Source organism: Bison bison, unplaced genomic scaffold (genome assembly GCF_000754665.1).
Source record: "Bison bison bison isolate TAMUID 2011002044 unplaced genomic scaffold, Bison_UMD1.0 scf7180017864163, whole genome shotgun sequence".
Classification (NCBI taxonomy): Eukaryota; Metazoa; Chordata; class Mammalia; order Artiodactyla; family Bovidae; genus Bison; species Bison bison.
In genome coordinates this window covers 2,908,683-2,927,070 of record NW_011494735.1, presented here as the reverse complement: position 1 = coordinate 2,927,070, position 18,388 = coordinate 2,908,683, and the positions used below count along the sequence as shown (strand labels likewise).

Below are 18,388 nucleotides of genomic sequence, written 5' to 3'. Positions count from 1 at the left end.
ATATATTCTATGAATGTTAATAAAAACTAAGAAATAGAAATAATGAAACAAAAATAATTAAGTTACTTCTAAAGGACTGAATTAATAATTTGCACATATCCTGTTGGGCCTTTGTAAGACTTACAAACTTATTTTTACAAAATTGGATATTTTTAAAACTTTCCCTTCGTACTTTATATATGAGGTCAATAGACTTTCTTCCATATCATTTTTAATGACTGAATACTGTTCTGTTGTATGCATGGAGCTTCAGTTCAGTTCAGTTCAGTCGCTCAGTCGTGTCCGACTCTTTGCGACCCCATGAATCGCAGCACGCCAGGCCTCCCTGTCCATCACCAGCTCCCAGAGTTCACTCAAACTCACGTCCATCGAGTCAGTGATGCCATCCAGCCATCTCATCCTATGCCGTCCCCTTCTCCTCCTGCCCCCAATCCCTCCCAGCATCAAGGTCTTTTCTAATGAGTCAACTCTTCACATGAGGTGGCCAAAGTACTGGAATTTCAGCTTTAGCATCATTCCTTTCAAAGAACACCCAGGACTGATCTCATTTAGAATGGACTGGTTGGATCTCCTTGCAGTCCAAGGGACTCTCAACAGTCTTCTCCAACACCACAGTTCAAAAGCATCAATTCTTCGGCACTCAGCCTTCTTCACAGTCCAACTCTCACATCCATACATGCCCACTGGAAAAACCATAGCCTTGACTAGACAGACCTTTGTTGGCAAAGTAATGTCTCTGCTTTTGAATATGCTATCTAGGTTGGTCATAACTTTCCTTCCAAGGAGTAAGTGTCTTTTTTCCTTCCAACAAGTAAGCGTCTTTTAATTTCATGGCTGCAATCACCATCTGCAGTGATTTTGGAGCCCCCAAAACTAAGTCTGACACTGTTTCCACTGTTTCCCCATCTACTTCCCATGAAGTGATGGGACGAAATGCCATGATCTTAAGTTTTCTGAATGTTGAGCTTTAAGCCAACTTTTTCACTCTCCTCTTTCACTTTCATCAAGAGGCTTTTTAGTTCCTCTTCACTTTCTGCCATAAGGGTGGTGTCATCTGCCTATCTGAGGTTAGTGATATTTCTCCTGGCACTCTTGATTCCAGCTTGTACTTCTTCCAGCCCACTGTTTCTCCTGATGTACTCTGCATAGAAGTTAAATAAGCAGGGTGACAATATACAGCCTTGATGTACTCCTTTCCTGATTTGCAACCAGTCTGTTGTTCCATGTCCAGTTCTAACTGTTGCTTCCTGACATGCATACAGGTTTCTCAAGAGGCAGGTCAGGTGATCTGGTATTCCCATCTCTTGAAGAATTTTCCACAATTGATTGTACAGTCAAAGGCTTTGGCACACTCAATAAAGCAGAAATAGATGTTTTTCTGGAACTCTCTTCCTTTTTCCATAATCCAGTGGATGTTGGCAATTTGACCTCTGGTTCCTCTGCCTTTTCTAAAACCAATTTAAACATCTGGAAGTTCACGGTTCACGTACTGCTGAAGCCTGGCTTGGAGAATTTTGAGCATTACTTTACTACCGTGTGAGATGAGTGCAACTGTGTGGTAGTTTGAGCATTCTTTGGCATTGCCTTTCTTTGGGATTGGAATGAAAACTGACCTTTTCCAGTCCTGTGGCCACTGCTGAGTTTTCCAAATGTGCTGGCATATTGAGTGCAGCACTTTCACAGCATCATCTTTCAGGATCTGAAAGAGCTCAAATGGAATTCCATCACCTCTGCTACCTTTGTTCGTAGTGATGCTTTTTCTAAGGCCCACTTGAGTTCACATTCCAGTATGTCTGGCTCTAGGTGAGTGATCACACCATTGTGATTATTTTGGTTGTGAAGATCTTTTTTGTACAGTTCTTCTGTGTATTCTTGCCACCTCTTCTTAATATCTTCTGTTTCTGTTAGGTCCATACCATTTCTGTCCTTTATCGAGCCCATCTTTGCATGAAATGTTCCCTTGGTATCTAATTTTCTTGAAGAGATCTCTAGTCTTTCCCATTCTGTTGTTTTCCTTTATTTCTGAGCTTAATTCAACTAATATCCTAATAAACTGCAATAATGAATATTCTTGCAATCCAATTATTACACATATCCTTATTTTCTATGATACATTTCTAGAAGAGGAACTGCAGGATCAAATGTATACGTTCAAGGCTTCTGATACATACTGCCAAACTGCATACTAGACCTTCAAGGCTTTTGATACATATTACCAAACTGCACACTAGAGATATGCCAATTTACACTCTCAGCAGTGTAACAAGTCCTGTTTCTCTGATCCCTTGCCAGTATTATCAAGACACAATCACCTGTTAAAATAATACCTGAAGACCAAATTAATGTTTAACATGTCAGGTCACTCTTAAGTTGAACTTACAGTTAAACTTTTATAATATTACGATTCAAAGCTTAAGATTCTTTCATATATTTTAGATGAAGAATCTAAGGTCCAGTAAGTTACAGAGTAAATCAGACCACTATGTAGTGGGAGCTTCTGCCCCAGATTATTATTTTGCAGTGCTTTTTGATTTGCCAGTGTGGTTCACCACCTAAGCTTTTTCTGTAATAACCTTATTAGTGTTAGTCACTCAGTTGTGTCCGACTCTTTGCAACCCCATGGACTATAGAGCCTGCCAGGTTCCTCTGTCCATAGGATTTTCCAGGCAAGAACGCTGGAGTGGGTTGCCATTTCCTTATCCAGGGGATCTTCCGGACCCAGGGATTGAACTCAGGTCTCCCGCATTGCAGGCACACTATTTACCATCTGAGCCACCGGGGATGCCCAACCTTATTATGTATACCAGAAAAAAGGCATATATCTTTATTATTAAGGGCCTATACCATTAATTTAGACTATTTCTCCTAGCTGCTTCCTATCTTGGATTTTATACATTACCTGTGAAGGAAAATTTATGACATCTATTTTTTAAAAATCTACCTAATCTTGGATAGGGACCTATTTCATTCATTCAATGAATTTTATTCACTGTTTCATTCATTCAACAGTACTTATGTAATGCATACTGTTAAGAGAATAAAGCAGTGAACAATACAGAAATAGCCTCTGCTCCCACAGAACTTACATTTTTAACAGGGTGAAAGGAAACAGATAAGCAGTAATAAAGAAGATAATGATACAATTACAAATGCTGTTATGAAAACAGAGGGCAATGTGTGAGAAAAATGGGAAAAGGAGCTACTTTAGATACGAGGCCAGGGAATGCTGGTCAGAAACGAAACCTGAATTAAAAGCTGATGAGTTAGCCATACAGACATAGAGAAAACACACCTCAGGCAGAAAAAAATTGGAAGTGCACAGGTTTTGAGATAGAGTATCAGTTCAACTGAGAATAAGATGCCCTAAACAGTGGCTTCTGAACTGTGGTGTTGGAGAAGACTCTTGAGAGTCCCTTGGACTGCAAGGAGATCCAACCAGTGCATCCTAAAGGAAATGAGTCCTGAATATTCATTGGAAGGACTGATGCTGAAGCTGAAATTCCAATACTTTGGCCACCTGATGTGAAGAACTAACTCTTTAGAAAAGACCCTGATGCTGGGAAATATTGGAGACAGAAAGGGACCACAGAAAATGAGATTGTTGGACGGCCTCACTGACTCGATGGATATGAGTTTGAGCAAGCTCGGAGAATTGGTGATGGACAGGAAAGCCTGGAGTGCTACAGTCCATAGGGTCGCAAAGAGTTGGACACGACTGAGTGACTGAACTGAAATAGTGGCTCTAGCAAGATAAAAGTTTACATTTTCCTCACATCAGTACCTGTACATAAGGAGGACTGATACACTACTCTACAAAGATCTCAAGGACCCACATTTTCACCCAGCTGAGGTCCTGCCACCCCTCCAGGAAAAGGGAGCTTGCGTATGTCAAATGGCTGTCACATCTATATTCCAGGATGCAAGATATAAAAAGAAAGGAAAGCACTGAAGGTGTGCAGCAGCTATCTTTTAAGAACGGTTTTGGAAGGGAGTCACATACACCTGCTTATACTCTATTGGCCAGAACTACCACACAGCTATACGAGGCTAGAAAATAGTCTTTATTCTGGACGCCCATACGTCCATGTCTATTACTATAGAAAAAAAAAAAAAAAAAGAAATTTTAGGGGACAACAGTCTTTGTCTGCTACAGACTGGAAAAAGCTTGGTACGGGACAGAAACAGAAAGGAGGCAATGAGAAGGGTGAGGATAAGATGAGTTTGGAGAATTAGTCAGATTATGTAATTTTAAAGGCCATGGTAAGGAAATTGGACTTTATTCTATTTCAGGGAAATCACTGGAGGCTTTTAAACAAGTGAGTAACATAATCAAATCAAGTTTTTTAAAATGGTCACTCTGGCTGGTTTCTAGAGAATGGTTTAAAAGTACAAGGAAAAATGGAATCAGAAATAGTTGGATTTTGCTGTCTAAGCGATGATGGTGGCTTGGACAAGGTGGTAGCATCAGATGTGATGTGGTTGAAGGCCCAATAAATACAAGGAAGAGCTGATGATACTGACTGATAAATAGAGTGAGAGGAATCAAAGATTCCTACTATTTCGCCTGAGCAAGTGACTGAACTGTTGGGAGTATTGTTTGTGGAAATCGGTTAAGACTACAGGAAAAGTTTGGATTCAAATGTTTTGTTTCAGCACATGTTAATTTTGAGATACACGTCTTTTTTCTTTATTTTTTTGCCATGGTAAGACTTTCAGTAATGTCTATACCTTTTAAACAATGGGAGGTCTCCCTTTTCTAAAACTATTAATGTGAAAGTGAAAAAGTTGCTCAGTTGTGTCCGACTCTTTGCGACCCCATGGACTATACAATCCATGGAATTCTCCAGGCCAGAAGACTGAAGTGGGTAGCCTTTCCCTTCTCCAGGGGATCTCCCAAACCCAGGGATTGAACCCAGGTCTCCCACATTGCGGGCATATTCTTTATCAGCTGAGCCACAAGGTAAGCCCAAGATACTGGAGTGGGTAGCCTATTCCTTCTCCAGCGGATCTTCCCAATCCAGGAATCAAACCAGGATCTCCTACATTGCAGGCAGATTCTTTACCAACTGAGCTATGAGGGACAACTATTAATGGTCATGTATAAAGTCATTCTTCCCTTGGGTTTCCCAGATGGCACGAGGGGTTAAAAAATCTACTTGCCAATGCAGGAGGCAAGACAGGATACATGGATTCAGTTCTTGGGTGACATAGATTTAGTTCCTGGGTATCATGGATTCAGTTCCTGGGTCGGAATATCTCCTAGAGGAGGGCATGGCAGCCCCTCCAGTATTCTTGCCTGGAGAATCCAATGGACAAAGACGACTCACAGGCTACAGTCTATGGGATCAAAGAGTTGGACACGACTGAAGCAACTTAGCATGCATACATGCATTCTTCCCTAAGGAATTTTCTTCTCAATCCAAATTGGCAATTTTTCTATAAGATGCACCTTACATTTCAAAAACACACAAAACACACACTCAGTATGGGCTAGTTTTCAAGTAAGACAGTCTATCAGAGTGAATAGCTTAAAAAAAAACACCACCTCACAACCCATCAAATGGGCAGAATTTATCAACGTTAGCAATAAAGACAAACTTTTGGAAGCAAGAGGACAATGTTAAAAATGTACCACTTAGAGTGCTTATTAGAAAGCCATAAATACAAGCCCTTGGCAAATGTTGGCTTGTTTAATATCTAGAACTGACCCCTAAGGTAGGTATTACATAAATTTTACAGATTTACCAATATAAAAGATTGGACAGCACTAATAGAACAATTTTAAACTTGTTCTTCAGCAAGGATTAAAGCAGATTTATCATCAACAAATATGTTCTCAAGAAAACAATAGTATCAAGGTATTTTCCCCTAACACTGCTACCATACACATTTAAGACGAAAATGTCTGCTGTTCTATCTTCCCCAGTAAAATATCCAAGGTAATAAAACCCTCAAATTAGACCTGTCTCCTTTTGTAAGTGATTTCTTCAATTTCACCCAAAGTTTATACAATTTAAAACTTGTGCTTTGAGTAAACATGAGATGATACAAATAAGTGTCATTTTTTGGCTTTAACAAAGTCCTATGCATGTGTGTATGTGCACACACATGCTCTTTACTGGGCTTCCCTGGTGGCTCAGTGGTAAAGAATCAGCCTGCCCATTTAGGAGATGTGGATTCGATCCCTGAGTCAGGAAGATCCCCTGGAGAAGGAAATGGGAACCCACTCCAGTATTCCTGCCTGGGAAATCCCATGGACAGAGAAGCCTGACAGGCTACAGTCCCTGGGATCACAAAAGAATCAGATACGACTTAGCAACTAAACAACATTTGGTATATAAATCAAACTGATACTTGATGTTACCATACACATATCCTCCAACTTTTCTCATTTTATCTTACAATTCCAAATATCAGTTAGACTTTCAATTTATTAATAGCTAAAAAGCTCAGTAATACACAGATATACGTATTAATGTGTATCACATATACTTAAAGGTATTTAATCTTTTAACACACCATCTTACACAGTTGAAGAGAAAGATGATGAGGCAGGAAAGAACTGTTGGGGGAAAGGGAGGAAAAAGGGAGGGAAGGACATAAGAAGATTTGCTCCTTCTTGAATTTTCCTAAAGTAAAAAAGAACACAATGAAGCAGAATGTTTAATAAAACTAACAACCAGGCAAAACATTTTCTACTGGCTACATCAGCATCATCTAAGAGTTTAAATAAATTCACACAGCATCTACTAATTCATCGAAATACTTGGTATCTTATGAACATAGAAGTCATCTATAATTTCACAATACTCTTATTTTTCCTTCTATTTTTGACTGACAGATGTCCCTTTCCCTTCAGTTATAAATTTTAAATTGGATTACAGCCAGTTTTTGGAAGGATGATTTTATAAAAGAAACACGGGAAGTAGAAACTTTATTTACCCCAAATGAAGTGTACTTTACATTAGTAAATTCTATTACTCAACTAGAAAGGAAGTAACAATTTTCACTTTATGCAACCATACGATTACTAATACACATGCAAATGCTCTTTTTCAGGTTCAAAAATATCAAGCAAAAGGGAAAAGTTGAGCAATATACAAACGAATAGAGAGAGAGTTATTATTTCAAAGAAAATAAAAGTAATTTTACTTTGAGTAACAATTATTTTTCTGGGAGGCAGAGACTCTGCTCAAGTTTCCAAAAAAGCCACCGTAATTTCACATGGTCTTGCTGATAGCCCAGGCAGTCACTCCAGCTTACGTGGGCATTGGGGAGTGAGAGTGAGAAAATGCTATAAATCTGATTCAGGAAAGCTCACCCAACAGAGTTTCAAAAACCTGCCCCCTCCCCCAATATGCTCCCTCCCAACAAGCTAAAAAACAAAAAACAAAAATAGGAAGCGTGATGAGTTAAAATACCAACGGTTTCGGCTGACGATCACTCACTTCTCAAAAAGTGATGGTGACGTGCTGCTGGTCCCTGGAAGTGCGTGCACAAGCACCGGAGGTTTTGGGGTCTGAAGGAAGAAAACTGGACAGCGATCAGATGCGTTTCAGGGAGCAGAGGGAGGGAAGGCCGGTACGAGGCAGACGACGGGGGTGGGGGTGGGGGTGGGGCGAACGAAGGGCTGAACACAAACACAAACACGTTCCGAGTCCCCGGGAGGGGCGGACCGACGCCACCTCACCATTCCCCGCCCCTGGACCCCGCGATCCTCCCCGGACCTAGGGCCCGTGGCCCGCGCGAAGCAACCCAGGGGAGCCTGTGGCAGCAGAGCTCCTACTCGCTGTAACGGCTGCAGAGTAGCTACGAGCCTCCCGGTGAGTCGGTGAGAGAGAAGGTGGGGGCCGCGAGGAGGAAAGCGAGGGGGTGAAGGGCCCCTCCGAGTCCCCTCTCCAACGCGTGAGAAGCAGACTACCCACCCGCCAACTCTGTCCGGTCCGCAATCGCCGCTCCCCTCTTCCGCCGCCGCCGCCTGGAGGGAAGTCGGAACGGCGGGGGTCACGGCGGGGGTCAGAGGGTAAAGGTCTTGCTCCCAGCAGCCTCCGCGGTGGATACGTCGCCATCTTGGATCCGCGGGACAAGAAAATTCATGCGGTGAGTTTTTGGCAAAATTTCGGAAGTCTGGCAGCGGGGCGCGCGGCGGGAGCGGCGGATTCGGGGCCCTCGCAAGGCGGGGGAATGCCTCGGGGCCGGGCCGGTCGCGCCCGGGGTCCGCGGGCAGCGTCCCGGCCCGCCGCTTCCCGTTGCTTTTGTCTCGGCTCCAATCGAGAGAGGGAGAGCGGAGCGGGCGGGGAAGGGGGGGTGGTGGCGGTGGAGGGAGGGAGGGGGGTGTGTATGGGGAGGGTGGTGGACGGGACGTAAAGCGTCGCTGTAGTCGGGTAGCTGCAGCGGCAGTTCTGGATCCTAGGCCCGGTCCCTTCGGCTGGCGCTGGGGCTTCCCCCAGACTCCTCTCCCCCGGGCTCCCGCCAGCACGGAGAAGCCTCCGTCGCGCTGCTTCTTGGGGAAGAAGAGAAGGCGACAGCGGCGGTGGCCAAGGACCCCGGGCCCGCTTTAGACGGCGCTGCCGCCTTCCCAGCAGTTGCCCCGGTCTTTGGCATTTCACATTCTCTCAATACACGTACATCATCTGCAACTTGTCTGTGTTTCTGTGTATGTATATGTGAAAGATGGGGGACCCTGGACTGGCTAACGGGTCTCAGGAGCTGCCAGGCCCTGGGGTACCGAAGGCTGTGTATGGTGGAAGGAGGAGTGCAACTGTGATGCTTCCTCTGCTTCCGCACCCAGAGGGTGAAGCTTCCGTAGTGTGGTAGTGACTGAGTCCGGAGAGTCCTGGGGCGGCGGAGGAACCCGAAACGCCTCGGTCTGTGAAGTTGCTAGCCCTGGGTTTCTACTTCCGCCGGGGCCTCTCCACCTTTTGCTGTCTTGAGTCTAATTGAAAAGTTTCACGGAAGAAGTGAGTAGGGTTAGAACTTAGTTCTTAGTTGAGGCTCTGGTCCGTTTAGGAGAGAAAGCCTCTAACTCCTGCTAACTGTGGTCCTTAGCGAATATGAGTTTTTTTGTTTTTGTTTTTAATGAGAACATTTCCAAGGTCTTAAAATTTGCGTTTATTCCAGGCCCTGTGGGTACGATATTACAACCATAAAAGTCTTACATACGGGTGCCACCCTCTCGAAAGGAAGCTAAGCATCAACTCCCTTAGAATCCGAGCAGATGCCTTCAGTTTTTAACATCCAGAAGACCGAATGCAATACATTTTGTTTCATAAAACTCTTGGTCAGAGAATTCTACTCCTTTCTTAATCTTCTAGTCGTTTTCTAACAATTAAATACATTGATAGCAACCCTTAGATTCTTGGTGAAATGGTAGGAAGTACCTAGTTAGAATCTGTCACGAGGGAGGCCTTGCTTGAATTTAGAGTTCAAAGCTGAACAAATTTTCTGTCATGCTTGATATTAGGAATTTCTAGACCTCTGGAATCGTAAGTGCAGCTTTATTTGCCCCTTAAAACAACTTAAGTGGAAGTAATAAATATGGAGGCAGGGCATAGAAATTTGAAAATATTTGTTTACATACCGGGTTTATGTTGTTTGGAAATACTTAGTATATTTGACAGGTTCTCAAACGTGTTACCAGTGAACACGTCTTTCTTGCAACTTTGGAAGATAACTTTATCCTAGGTGTAAGGAGTTGGTTAAGATCGCAGTGGCCTGAAATGACTAAATGGCTGCATTCAGACAGTTTGATGTGTACATTCAGATCTCTTTTCCTGAAATACTCCTTAGTGGATCAAGATCTTTAGTTAACTTTGTCATGTTGAACATCTCTTCAGTTTGTAGTTCTTGTGTAATATTAAACCTAAAGGAAAAATACAAGATACATGTAAAAAGAAAAGAACTTGTGCTCCACTTGTTTCTTGACTTTGTAAGATCCTTATTTAATTTTACAAAGGTTCTTTTCTCTCATTTTTTCCCCCGCTTGAGGGCTTGAAGTACAGTGACTTCTGTGATTACTTTGTATTTTATATAGAAATTGAGAAACTCACATTTTGGCATCTTGATTAATGCTGCATCAATAAAAATAATGTGAGCATCGTTTTTTGGCAGAACTCTTTTTATTATAAGTATACGGTATAAAGATATCTGTAACCTAATCTGATACTCTTGGGGAATTAGAATTGCTTATATATTTAACCAACCAACAGATACAACCTTTTAAAGATTTTTAGTTTCTGGAATCCTTTAGTTTTAAAGTAAATTTTTGTGGCAGAAAAATGAGGGCGTAATGCATGAGTGATTTATGTTCCCTTCCATTTCGAATTACTTGATCTTGAAGATAAAGTTCAGAATGATATTCCTCCCCAAGAGAGCTAGTTACTTATGTTTTTACTTAATAACTTTAGATATTTAATTTACTCTTTGACTTCTCAGAGATACTTCACAGTTAGTTATAATCTGAAAATTCTTTGTTCAAAAGTAATTAAATACTTAGATTTATGAGTAGATTTTATTAGAAGTGCTTCTAACCCAGTTGTTTTGGTTTTTAATCTCTTCAGTAGATACTGGTATTAAAAGTATTTGTGTTTTGAAAGACCTTTGCAGAATCTTTTGCAACCTCTGGGAAATTATATGTTTACCTTTTCATTCACAAATATGCTTCATAAGATTTTCTAATTGGGAAAAGAAAAAGTATGCTTCATATTTACATATGAAATAATACTAGACATTAATAGATTGATAAAAATAAGTCAACTTTTTTTTTTTGCTTTTAAAAGCTGTGTTAAACTATTTTTTGTCTTAACATTTTTAACTGTAGAAAGTTCATTCTATTAAAATTACATATTTAAAAGCAAACTTTCCATGTACTTGCTTATTAGGCATTTGAGAACAACTTTCGCAAATAGTGATACAATCTTAGGAAAAGATACTACTAAGATTTTATTTGTTACTTAGACTTCTACTAGATGTTGTGACACAAAGAAGAAAAGAAACCAAGGTACCAGGTAGGGCAGCTTTAGAGGCAGAGTTAAACTGAGTCGCACTGTAATGTTGGAATAGAATCACACACACTACTGATACCATAGTATTGATAACAAAGGAATCATTCTGGTTGATGATAGGTGTGATTGTTCTTCCTTAACTATGGATGATTTCTACCCCAAATACTTAAAGGAGTAGAATTTCCTTGTGAATTTTACTAGATTTTTTTGAAATATCTATACTAAAATTGGTGTCTGTTTAGGAAGTCTACTTTTGAAAACAAATAGAACTGACTAATGAGTTGTAAAAATTATTATGTAATTTTTACCTTGGTTTTTTTATTTCTTGGTTTTACCTTGCTTTCTTTAACTTTTTTATATATATATATATATTTTTTTTTTTTTCTCTTTGCCTTAGCTTTTCTGTTTGACATCCTTTTTTAAACTCTTAAAACTCCTCTTGTGACAAGTCTGATAACGGCTAGTGCTGATATGGCTTGTTTATTTATTTACTTTGTCTGTATTATTAGAAATGACCTGGAAAAAAGAATTCTTCGTGGTTTATTTTTTCTGATAGTTCTCTGAAATACAGATGATAATCTCTTGATATTATTGCTTGGGGGTATGCTGTACTGTGAATTAATAAAATGTTTTATAGTGTTTTGTTTTTGGTAAGACCTCATAGCTTATATAATCATGAGATGCAAAATAAATTATCTAAGAAAAAAAATTTTTTTCCTGGATACACTTTAATGGTTTGTATATGTTTAGACTGGGGAATCTAAGTCTTTAGATAAAGCTTGATATTTTGGACATATTTGCCAGTTACCCTGAAGGTATCCCCCCTACCCTCACACACCGCCCCCACCCCCCCAAATCCCGCATGCTTTTTTTTTTTCCTTTCATGCTTATGTTTTTATGTGGGGCTTGAATGGGGTAGTGGTGGTGATATTTTTACCATCACTTCTCAGTTGTTTGACAAACTTTATTTTTCAGAACTACATAGTGCCACTGTCTTAATGAACCTATAGTGTCACTTTCTTAATGAAATCTTTTCCTGATTTCCCAAATCCTTCTGCTGTACTGCCTTTATTCCTCAGATTTCTATCATTGAGTGTATCACACTGTATTGTAATTTACTGTCCATCCCCACCATCCATAATAACCTCCGCTGGGTTGGAAGCACCTGAGAGGTAGGGCTTTGTCTTACTTACATTTACATTTCTAGTACCTTCTGGTAGGGCTTTGTCTTACTTACATTTACATTTCTAGCACCTTCTAAGTGATTGATACTTGGTTATCAATAAATATGCAATAAACTGAACTGGTGCCAGATTGTCACTTGACACTTAGTGGTGTCATTGTGCTGTTTCCCAGTCCACACCTTGGAAGAAGATTAGAAAAGGGGATGGGGAAGAAGGGCATCCTGTATTCCTTTACTTCCTTGAATTGTTTCTTACAGTTTTGCTTCGTAATAACCTATGGGAAACTATAACAAGCTTCGTAGAGAAATGCGTGTGGAGTAAGAACAGGACTTAAAAAAGTAGCAGAATGTTTCTGGCAGTATCTAGGTCTACATTTCTTGCTGTATTGTATGATTAAGGTCAGTGCATGAAGGAGATATTTTGTATTTACCCCATAATATATATTTACAGTTGCTTAACCATGAGATACTGTTGGATTTGGGCTTTTTGAAGTTAGATTCTATGTCCTTGCCTTTCTCCACCTTTTTATTCCTAATGCCTGGCCCAGTGCCTAGTAAAAAGTAAGAGTTCTGTAGTTTTTGAATACCGTTCTCCTTATGAAAATTGGGTGAGATGATTTAATGTATTTTTATTGGCTGTCTAAATTTCAAAAAGCTCTAAAGGACTTTTTTTAAAAAGCAAACATGATGGCAAATTCCAACTGAAATTAGTAGCCTAATCATAGTGTTATCTGACTTAACCTGATTTTTCATTTTTATGTAGAAATATTAATGTATTTGATTGCAGGTGCTGCCTAGACCACCCTGTGAGGTTTTAGGTCATGATATGCTATCTTAACTTTCTAAAATCTGACAAATTCCAGTTCTGAGAAATATCTGGCCTTTAAGGGTTTGAATAAGAGATTGTGCACCAATTTTGTGTTCATTTTTTGAGCTATAGAAATAAAAACAGTAAATGACTTCCAGAACTGCATTTACTGGAGATGTTAACATTTGACTTAAGATCTTAGAAATGCCTCATTTGCCTATATATTTTTCATTGACTTTTTAATGACAAAAAGCTATGAAAGATACAGAGAGAATTTGTTCTAGTACTTGCAACACCAAATTTTTCTGTGCTTTTACTGAATTGAAATGTCTTTCCTTATGTGAAAGTAGATGAGAATGCATACACAGTACATATTTACTTTGCCAAGAAATGATAAAATAAGAGAAAAATTTGTGTTCTGGCAGTTTAGGTAACAGTGAATAGATTTGCCTGTTTTCAAACATATTGATATATCATTTTCCATTTATATTTTTGGGTGTTGAAACATAACCATTTTGTATCAACATCTGGACAAAATGTAATGACTGATCAAGTATTAATAATACAGTGTGTTTGGGAGAGGAACATTTGGTTTTGTGTCATATCTGGCAAGAATGTGTTTTTATATTAACTTTTTACATTATAGATTATGATGCTATTCATACAAATTTTGTACTTAATCTTCTGTTTGTAAGAGTCCTTCATAGGTTGGTAAAATAATGATAATCACTAAGTTTACCATGCTGTTCAAAGGACCTCATTCCTTTTGACTTTGTTTTACTACTTAATAATGTACGTAAAAAAAACAATACTTGGTAGTCTGCAAAGCACTTTCATAATACACCACTATAATTTTATAGTGTCATTTTAATGTTAAGTTAAAATAAGTTTAAACTTTTTAATAAAAGGTTAAATTTTAACATTAACTTAAAGATAGAACAGTCAATGTGTTTTGATTAGCATGAAAATTAGTAATTGGGAATTTTGAAGGCCATTTTATCCTTAGATTGAACCTAGCATCTAATGTCTCTCTCAATTTAATGCTGCTCTATAGGGAAAATCCTGATTTATCAAATCAAGTAGGTGTAAGTAGAAGGTTTGTTTTTAACTGATCATCCTTAAGATTCAGGATCATTTAATATGGAAATTTGAAAGAGAAGTATTAGGAAATTTGTGTTTCAAGTGACTTTTTGGCAGAACACCGTAGCTGCTCACATTTTAAAAAATGATAAACAAATTCAAGAGGCACCAAAACTTTTAATGATAATCCTGTGTTATAATGAGAGTAAGTAATAATACTGTATCACAGACACCACATTTTACAAGTTTACTTACTATTGCACAGTTATTTTTTGAGGAGATCATGTGTTGAACTTTGTCTTGATTTAGTAGTACACAAAATAGTGCTTTAAGGGTATTGTTTTTATAATTTTATGACTGAGCATGTCTGGCCTTACGTTAGAAGAATTTCAGAGCCATAGAACTTTTCTAATCTATGCACACTTAAGAGAAATTGTACATATATTTACTGACATGCCAGGTCAATCTTTGAGGTCTGTAGCAAAACTATTTAACCTGACAGAGCAGATTACAGTCACCAAATTTTAAATTTGATACTTGATGCACTTTTGTGTTCTGTTTTGTATGTTTATGAGTCACACATCCTAAAATAGACACATATGTGTAGAATAGTTATACATAGTCCAGCGCTTCAGGAAATTTGACCTCTGATTGTATTAAGATGTTTCAAACATAGTTTGAAAACCTCTGAACTTGATGTAGAGTCACTTCCAACCTACGATTATGTATTTTTAAAAAATCAAGACTTTGTCTTCTCTCATAGTATTTGCTTGTTTTTGAGTAGACATTTTCAACTAAACCCTTTAATAATTTGAGTGTTTATTCTCTTCTACATATTACAGTAAGTGCTGGGTATATATGATGGTGAACAGGACAAGTCTCTGCCTTCGTGGAAGTAACATCTTAGGTGGGGAGACACAGTAAACAAACACAACTTCAGAGGATGGCAATTACGAAGAAGAAGATAAAGGGGGGTACAGTTACAGCAATTGGTTATGGATGGAAGGAGGAGACTATTTTAAGTAAGTAGGGTAATGAGGGGAAGACCTCTCTGGCGGTAGCTTTTGAACAGAAAGTGAGAAAGGAGACAGCCATGCAAAAATCTGGGTAATATTTTTCCGTGCAGAAAGAAGACCCTGAAATGGAGTCAAGTTTTTCATGTTTGATGAAAACAAGGAATTTCATCAGTAGTTACTTAGTGCTTTCTGCATAAATAGGGGCAAACTCGAAAGGGAAAAAGAAATGATTCAGACTTAAATCTTTGTCTTCCAACTGCTGAAAACGTTTTGATAGACCCAGTAGTTTATGTTTTATGAAGAATTATAGAGAGGAGGAATTACTGTTCATGTAAGAGGTCATGATAATGTTTTCTGGATCTGGTGGAATGAGGGGTATCTCTGTGTATTAGTGGAAAATTATAAAGGAGAACAAACTTAAAACTTTGTGTTTGCATAGGGTAATCAAAACATTTAAGAGATTCTGACTTTGCAGTATTTTGATAGACTTTTCTTAGAAACTAATCAGTAATGATTTTAACATTTACTTAGATTTCCTTGTTCAGTGCAATAAATATTACCATGTGCCATGAACTGTTAAAGGTGCAATAAATTAATTCTTGAAGTTCAGTTTTGTGATGAATGCTGTGGATACATGCTAGAGTAGAACAACCTTGTCTGAGGAAAGGAAAGAGTTGGTTTCAGGTCAGTGATGTTTGAACTGGGTTCTGAAGGGTGATTTGGTGGTTCAGTTAGGTGGGGGAGGGGGATACGGAATCAGCACTGCAAATACGAAAAGTCTGGAAGGATAGACTGGATTTAGAGAATGACAGAGTAATCTGTAGTACTTGATTGAATCTTTGGACCTCATGAGAAGTTGACTGAAGGAATGAATTTTCCATAGTGTGAGATTTTTTTTTTTACATGATGAGGAATAATTAACCAGTTTTTTTGAACAATGTGAGTGAAAATCAGATTTGTACTTCAGGGAGAAATTTTAGATTCCACAGGTGATTTGTAATTAAATTACAGACTTGATGTTTCAGTGTATTTCTGAAGCTTTTGAAGGATTTTTTTTCCTCTGTTAAATACAACGTATTCTGTATTTATATTGGCAGGATTTTTTTAATTATTAACAACTTTGAAATTCTGTAGTCTGTTATTTTCCAGACAACTTGTTATAAATATATAAACCAGTGTCCATAATGAAAAATTTTATGTTAATGAATGGAATAGGATTTGTTATGTAAGTTCTAGGGCAGGCAGAATTTGAATGTTGTTATTTGATTCTGTTTACAGGCATAACATTTAACATTATTTCAGTAAATTAAAATACTAAAAAAGTCTAAATTAGTGATATAATCATTCTTAGGAACTTACACCTATATTGTATTTCTAGCAGTACCTATTTTGCAATGCTAATGTGTGTGTTTTTCAAAATACTGTACATAAATTATGAATTTAGGTAGCTAACATTATTAATTCTGACATTTAAAAAAGAGCCCAAATGAACTGTTTTTAAATAAAAAAGATTCCCTAAGAATGCAATTTGAGCAAATTACTACTTTGATGGATACACCGTGTACCTTTTTATTTTTTTTCCATAGCAGAAGTATGTTATTCTGCATGATGACCTGCAGCTGCCCAAGTTGCCTAATTGTTGTTGAGTTTTTGACTGAATAAAATGGAACTGATTTTAACTATTTCCTATTAAAGAGAGTTATATTGTGCTGGAATTTTACATGATTTTGTTGAAGTCTCTGGTACTCACCAGCCTGAATTGGAATCAGCAGTTATGTTTTAAATTAGCTGTGTGACTTATCCTGTCTAAACTTCAGGTTTCTCATTGGGAAAATGTGCATAGGTAAACTGTATTTACCTCAGAGGTTGATATAATGCATAAAGGCTCTTGTGGGGTTTTTTGTTTGTTTTTTGGAGTGAGGTTGCAAGTTAAAGATATGCTTCTGAAGCAAATGAGAATTAGCCACAATTTATTTCATAGAGTGCTCTATGCTCTTTTTGTATTGAATTCATAAATGTAAACTAGAAGAGTGCAGTTTTGTTCTTACGTGTTTTTCCTACCAAGAAATTTGTTTAGATGACATTGTGTTAAGGGTCATATGTAATACTTGGAGTAACATAGATCCATCTTAGCATTTCTCTGTCTGACACATTTGCACGGTGCATGGCACATAATATGCTATGCTATGCTATGCTATGCTAAGTCATTTTAGTCGTGTCCGACTCTGTGCGACCCCATAGACGGCAGCCCACCAGGCTCCCCTGTCCCTGGGATTCTCCAGGCAGGAACACTGGAGTGGGTTGCCATTTCCTTCTCCAGTGCAGGAAAGTGAAAAGTGACAGTGAAGTCGCTCAGTCGTGTCCGACTCTTTGTGACCCCATGGATGGCAGCCTACCAGGCTCCTCTGTCCATGGGATTTTCCAGGCAAGAGTACTGGAGTGGGGTGCCACTGCCTTCTCCAATCCCATTTAGCAAAAGAAATTATTAAATACCTATTATGTGCCTGGAGAAGGCAGTGGCACCCCACTCCAGTACTCTTGCCTGGAAAATCCCATGGGCAGAGGAGCCTGGTAGGCTGCCGTCCATGGGGTCGCACAGAGTCGGACACGACTGAAGCGACTTAGCAGCAGCAGCAGCAAATGGGATAAGTCTTAACAGGGAGAGCACTGAGTTAGGACTCATACTGTGTCTACCACTTAGGACTTGAATTATGTCAGGGTATCTATAACACGGAGAAGGTGATGGCACCCCACGCCAGTACTCTTGCCTGGAAAATCCCATGGACGGAGGAGCCTGGTAGGCTGCAGTTAATGGGTCGCTAAGAGTTGGACACGACTGAGCCTTTCACTTTTCACTTTCATGCATTGGAGAAGGAAATGGCAACCCACTCCAGTGTTCTTGCCTGGAGAATCCCAGGGACAGGGGTGGGGAGCCTGGTGGGCTTCAGTCTATGGAGTCGCACAGAGTCGGACACGACTGAAGTGACTTAGCAGCAGCACAACAAGTTTCTTCGCTGTGCTTCAGTTTTCATCTCCTTAAAATGAATAAAATATCTTTTTTTAGACTTATTTAGAAGGTTAAATGGAGGAGGAAATGGCACAGTTCAGTTCAGTCGCTCAGTCATGTCCGACTCTTTGTGACCCCATGAACCGCAGCATGCCAGGCCTCCCTGTCCATCACCAACTCCTGGAGTTCACTCAAACTCATGTCCATTGAGTCGGTGATGCCATCCAGCCATCTCATCCTCTGTCGTCCCCTTCTCCTCCTGCCCCCAATCCCTTCCAGCATCAGGGTCTT

General features: G+C 39.2%; 2 protein-coding genes across 8 annotated transcripts in view; one reads left to right on the top strand and one right to left on the bottom strand.

Moving 5' to 3' along the window:
• Positions 1-3,495: 3,495 nt before the first annotated feature.
• Positions 3,496-8,077, bottom strand: LOC104989744. Of its 2 annotated transcripts, none has more exons than XR_825411.1 (3): positions 7,926-7,999; positions 7,449-7,533; positions 3,496-6,629 (listed from the first exon to the last, which is right to left on the bottom strand). XR_825411.1 is itself a non-coding variant. In XM_010841516.1 (3 exons), the coding sequence occupies exons 1-3, from the start codon at positions 8,067-8,069 to the stop codon at positions 6,524-6,526; spliced, it is 321 nt and encodes a 106-aa protein (XP_010839818.1). In that variant the 5' UTR covers positions 8,070-8,077; the 3' UTR covers positions 3,496-6,523. The 2 variants fall into 2 exon arrangements, 1 of the variants encoding a protein (XP_010839818.1); XM_010841516.1 differs by having other exon boundaries at positions 7,449-7,519; positions 7,926-8,077.
• CNOT2 (CCR4-NOT transcription complex, subunit 2) overlaps positions 8,024-18,388 on the top strand; it is a 132,621-nt gene continuing 122,256 nt past the window's right edge. For 3 of the 6 annotated variants that reach the window (XM_010841522.1, XM_010841518.1, XM_010841519.1), the window contains exon 1: positions 8,024-8,100. Coding sequence is in view for 2 of the 6 variants with exons in the window: in XM_010841521.1 (XP_010839823.1) it covers positions 8,096-8,100 (5 nt within the window). In the remaining 4 variants the exon portion in view is untranslated. The remainder of the gene's footprint in view (positions 8,101-18,388) is intronic. The other 3 variants (XM_010841521.1, XM_010841517.1, XM_010841520.1) reach the window with 2 other exon arrangements.